At 43.6% G+C, this 4,340-nt stretch overlaps 1 protein-coding gene across 2 annotated transcripts in view; it reads left to right on the top strand.

Annotated features, from left to right (window-relative positions):
- Wdr73 (WD repeat domain 73) overlaps window positions 1-4,340 on the top strand; it is a 20,460-nt gene that overhangs the window by 2,622 nt on the left and 13,498 nt on the right. For both annotated transcript variants that reach the window (XM_008852766.2, XM_029555963.1), the window contains exons 4-5: window positions 1,484-1,572; window positions 2,498-2,562. In XM_008852766.2, coding sequence (XP_008850988.1) covers window positions 1,484-1,572; window positions 2,498-2,562 — 154 coding nt within the window. The remainder of the gene's footprint in view (window positions 1-1,483; window positions 1,573-2,497; window positions 2,563-4,340) is intronic.

The raw sequence follows: 4,340 nt of genomic DNA on the forward strand, positions 1-4,340 counted from the left end.
TTTTTTTTTTTTGGCAATGTTAGTGATTGAATGCAGGGCTTTGCAAATGGTAGACAAGTATTCTGTACCTCCAGCCTACTTAATGAAATAGGAAACAAAATTATAAGCTAGGCATGGTGGCACATACCTGTAATACCAGCACTTCAGAGGCAGAAGAGGAAAACCAGGAGTTCAAGGTCATTTGGGCTACATAGTGAATTCAAAATCAGCTTGGGCTATATGAGAGCCTGTCTCAAAAAACCAAAAAGAAAAAAAAGTTATAGGGTGACTATGGTATGGAGTTGAATTAAAGGTTTAGAATAGAAAAAAACTGGGCAGGGACATGTAAAAAGATTATTAAGCCTGGAGGATACTGGATCCTAGCCATCAATGGACAAGTATTTCTTCTCTTTTTGCCTTTTTGAGACAGGGTCTCCATGTAGGTCTCCCAGGTGGCCTCACTATTTAGGTCAGGCTGGCCTTGAACTCACAGAGTTATGTCTGCCTCTGCCTCCCAAGTGCTGGGATTAAAGGTGGGGGGGGGGCAACACACCCAGCAGCCCAGTATTTCTCAACATAGCCTGAGGACCATCTGTACCTGAGTCATTGTGGGGACTGACTAAAATACAAAGTCCTGACCTTCTCCCCAATCCATTGTATTAGACTCTCAAGAAGTAAGGCTCAGGAAAATGCTAGGTTTGTATTCAACAAAACACTATGGGTAGCCTCGAGTTTGCTGCCCTTAGGGAAACTTAGCCTATGCTCCTGATCTCTCCTTACCCAGTGCTCTTGATTTCTCCTATCCCCACCACTCAGGCTGAGCCAGAGCCTCTCACCTGTTCGGACCTTTGTGCTAGATCTCCCCTCTGGCTTCTTTTCAGTATGCCTGTCTCCTTTTCCTCTGCTTCCAGTCCTTACATAGACATAGTAGTCAAGTGGCTAAAAGCACTGACTTTTGTTAGATGCACTTGGGTTCAGAATCCAGCTTAATAACTAGGTAATCTTAGAGTTACTTAAGCTTTAGTTTTTGACATTTGCATAACATGGGTTATTTTTGTACCTACATAATAGGGTACTTACAAGAATTAAATGTGCCTGATAGAGTGAACACTTGTTAAGTAGTTGTTTTATTTTTGTTGCTAGAGGGATCCACCTGGTTTCCAGTGGGAGGGTGAGTGGTGGTTGGTGGTTATTGCTTGCTTTCATGGATCAAGCTGTTTATCTTTCATGATTCCTCTAGGAAGGTTTGGAATGTTTTTGCTTTATGGTGAGAGGGACAGGTGAAAGACTAGGAGAAGCCTTGGACATGGCAGGGAGGAAAGGAAGCTGAATACGAGGGCAGTGGAAATAGCATTTACAAACAGCAGCATGCTAAGATCCAGCTGAGTAACTTTCATGACCTCTTGCCAGGCTAAAATCTGACTCCTTCCCAGAGCTCATTTGAAGTGTTCATTTGAAGGGCAGGCATTATCTAATTGCTGCCCCCACTCCCTTATATTTTTAGGGCTTATTCCCAGAAAGAGATTTCAGAGTATGCCATGGAGGATTTTCAGACAGATCTGTCTTTGATCTAAAGCATGTTCCAGATACCAGGTATGACCAGTCTGTGATCCAGACCTTCCCTTCTGAAGGGATGGCTGGAAATGCTCTGCATTATCCTGCCTCCTTATTGCCATGCCCCACCCCTCAGCACACAGATATATGTGGATGCACACACACAAACCATTAGTTTAGAAGCCATTTTGATTAATGGAACCAGCAGGTCTGTAGAGTTGTTCTAGGGACTAAATACAGAATAGAAGGTGTATCAGTTAATTTTTTGTTGCTGTAATAAAATGCTGTGACTAAAAGCAACTTATGGAAAGGTTTTGTTTTGGCTTATTTCAGAGGGAGAGTCCATAATGGCAGGGGAGGCATGGCAGCAGGAGCAGGAAACTGAGAGATCACATCTTCACCTTCAAACATAAAGCAGAGAGAGAGCGAGAGAGACAGAGACAGAGAGAAACAAGAACAGGAAGTAGGATGAGGCTGTAAATTCTCAAAGCCCGCCCCCAGTGACATACTTCCTCCACCAAGGGCCTCTTCTTCCAAGGGTTCCATAATTTTCCCAAATGGTACTACCAACTGGCAATCAAGGTTCATATACCTGAGCTTATAGGAGACATGATTTGTTCAAACCACTACAGAATACTCTCAAGTTTAAGTCTTAGAGAGCTGCTGGTGGTAGATAGACACTTGGCTTGGGAAAGGCTGGGAGTCTCTAGGCTAGTCAGGGTGTGTGTTCATGCTCCCAACTAGTGTCCTCTCTAGTTGACCATCACGACTTGTGGAACCCTGGCTCAGTCCATGACTCTCAGAGCTGAGAGCCTCTCCCTAAAGCAGGCAGAGCCTGCTCATCTGTTGAATGAGAGCAATTAACCCTGACAATCCTGAGTGGGTGGGCTGCAGGGGAAGACTGCTGGGGTGAGGTGAGGGTGAGCTTCCCTCTGGACTAAGATTTTCCATCTATCTGAAATAGGTTGCTGGTGACAAGTGGTTTTCCAGGGTGTTACCTACAGGTGTGGCATGTTGCAGAGGACAATGGTGAGTGAATTTTAGTGGAGAGGTTTTAGGAAAGTAAGTGATTCACATACTCCTGTCCCCTACTCCAAGACAATAAAGAAGTACTTAAGGAGGGCTGGAGGTATGGCTCAGCAGTTAAGTGCAAAGACTGCTCTTGCAGAAGACCCAGATTTGAATCCTAGAACCCACATGGTGGGTTTACAACTCCAGCTCCAGGGGATCTGACACCTTCTTCTGTCTTCCTCAGGCATTGAATGACACAAGTACACTTGCATACATACAAGCAATATATTAATACACATAAAAAAAATAAAAATGATAAAAAATTTTTTTGGTCTTTTTGAGACAGGATCTCCCTGTAGCCCCAGGTGGCCTGAAACTCACTATATAGACCAGGTCAACCTTGAACTCGCAGAGATCCACCTGTCTCTGCCTCCTGAGTGCCACCACACCTAGCTAAAATTTTTTTTTTTAAAAAAAGAAGTACTTGGTGGGTGTGGTGGTGCACGCCTTTAATCCCAGCACTTGGGAGGCAGAGGCAGGCGAATCTCTGTGAGTTCAAGGCCAGCCTGGTCTACATAGTGAGTTCCAGGAAAGCTGGGGCTACAAGGGGCCCCTGCCTCAAAAAAAAAAGAAGTACTTAACAGAGGGGAGTCAGTAACAATAGGGTGGTTACTAGTTATTTGGTGAAATGCCTGTTGTGATCTTTCACCCACTTCAATTGAATTGTTGTGTTGAGTTATAAAAACTGTTTGTATATTCTGGATACAAGTTCTTCATTAGATATGTTTGCCAGTAACTTCTCCCAGTGTGTCTAGCTTTTTATCATATTAATGTGCTGGTTTGGTAAAACTTGCTGGGAATTTGCCACAGGACACTTTACCACTGACTGGAGAAAGAGACCCAATTCTGATTTTTAAATTATTATTATTATTAATTTTTATTTTATGTATATGCATATATTGCCTGCATGCAGGTAAGTGCACCTGTGTCACGCAATACACACGGAGGACAGAAGAGGCTGTAGGATACCCTGGAACTGGAGTTACAGTTCTTAGCTGCCATGTGGGTGCTGGGATTCAACCTGGAACCACTGAGCCATCTCTCTAGTCTTGATGTTTATTTGTTTGAAAGTACCTGGAAAGAGCATCCCAGAGAGGAGGGGCCTCTGGGCAGGGAAAGGACTTGAGAAGATAAGATGATCCAGGGAAAGCCATACTGGGTGGAGACTCACATAGGGCAAGGTAGAAAAGAAAGGAAAGGAAGAGGGTAATTAGAGGGCACGTTAGGTCTTTGCAGTGTGCTAATTCTAGGGCTGTATTTCCTGTTTACAGTGAAAATCTATGAGATTCTCTATCCCCTCTCTTTCTTCTTCCAGGAAAATATCTTTGTCTGCCTCTGACCAGGCTGATTGGTTTGAAGTGAGTACTTTCCAAAGCTCAAACCTGGAGCCCAAACCTGGAGCACATAACACACTCAAATGATGTTGATCCCTACATTATTCAGACTGAAGAACTGTACAGTTGCCATTTGGAGCAGAAAGGGAAGAGAACGAAGTGTCCGTGATGCTTAGGGTCTTGCTTCTTATTATTTCTGAGGTTCAGATATTTCTGTGATCTCTCTGTATTTGGGAAGCCTGTGATCTAAATAATCTAGCATCCTTCCACTGATGGTTTTTTTGATTCTGCTAGCTTAACTTGGACTTTCATCACATGCACTGCAGAGTCATAACTAAACTTTATCTATTTGGTTCCACTTCCCACCATATGTGACTATGCACCTTATGTCCTCCTTGCTCC

This window comes from Nannospalax galili, unplaced genomic scaffold (genome assembly GCF_000622305.1).
Source record: "Nannospalax galili isolate Female #2095 unplaced genomic scaffold, S.galili_v1.0 scaffold185, whole genome shotgun sequence".
In the NCBI taxonomy this organism is placed as follows: Eukaryota; Metazoa; Chordata; class Mammalia; order Rodentia; family Spalacidae; genus Nannospalax; species Nannospalax galili.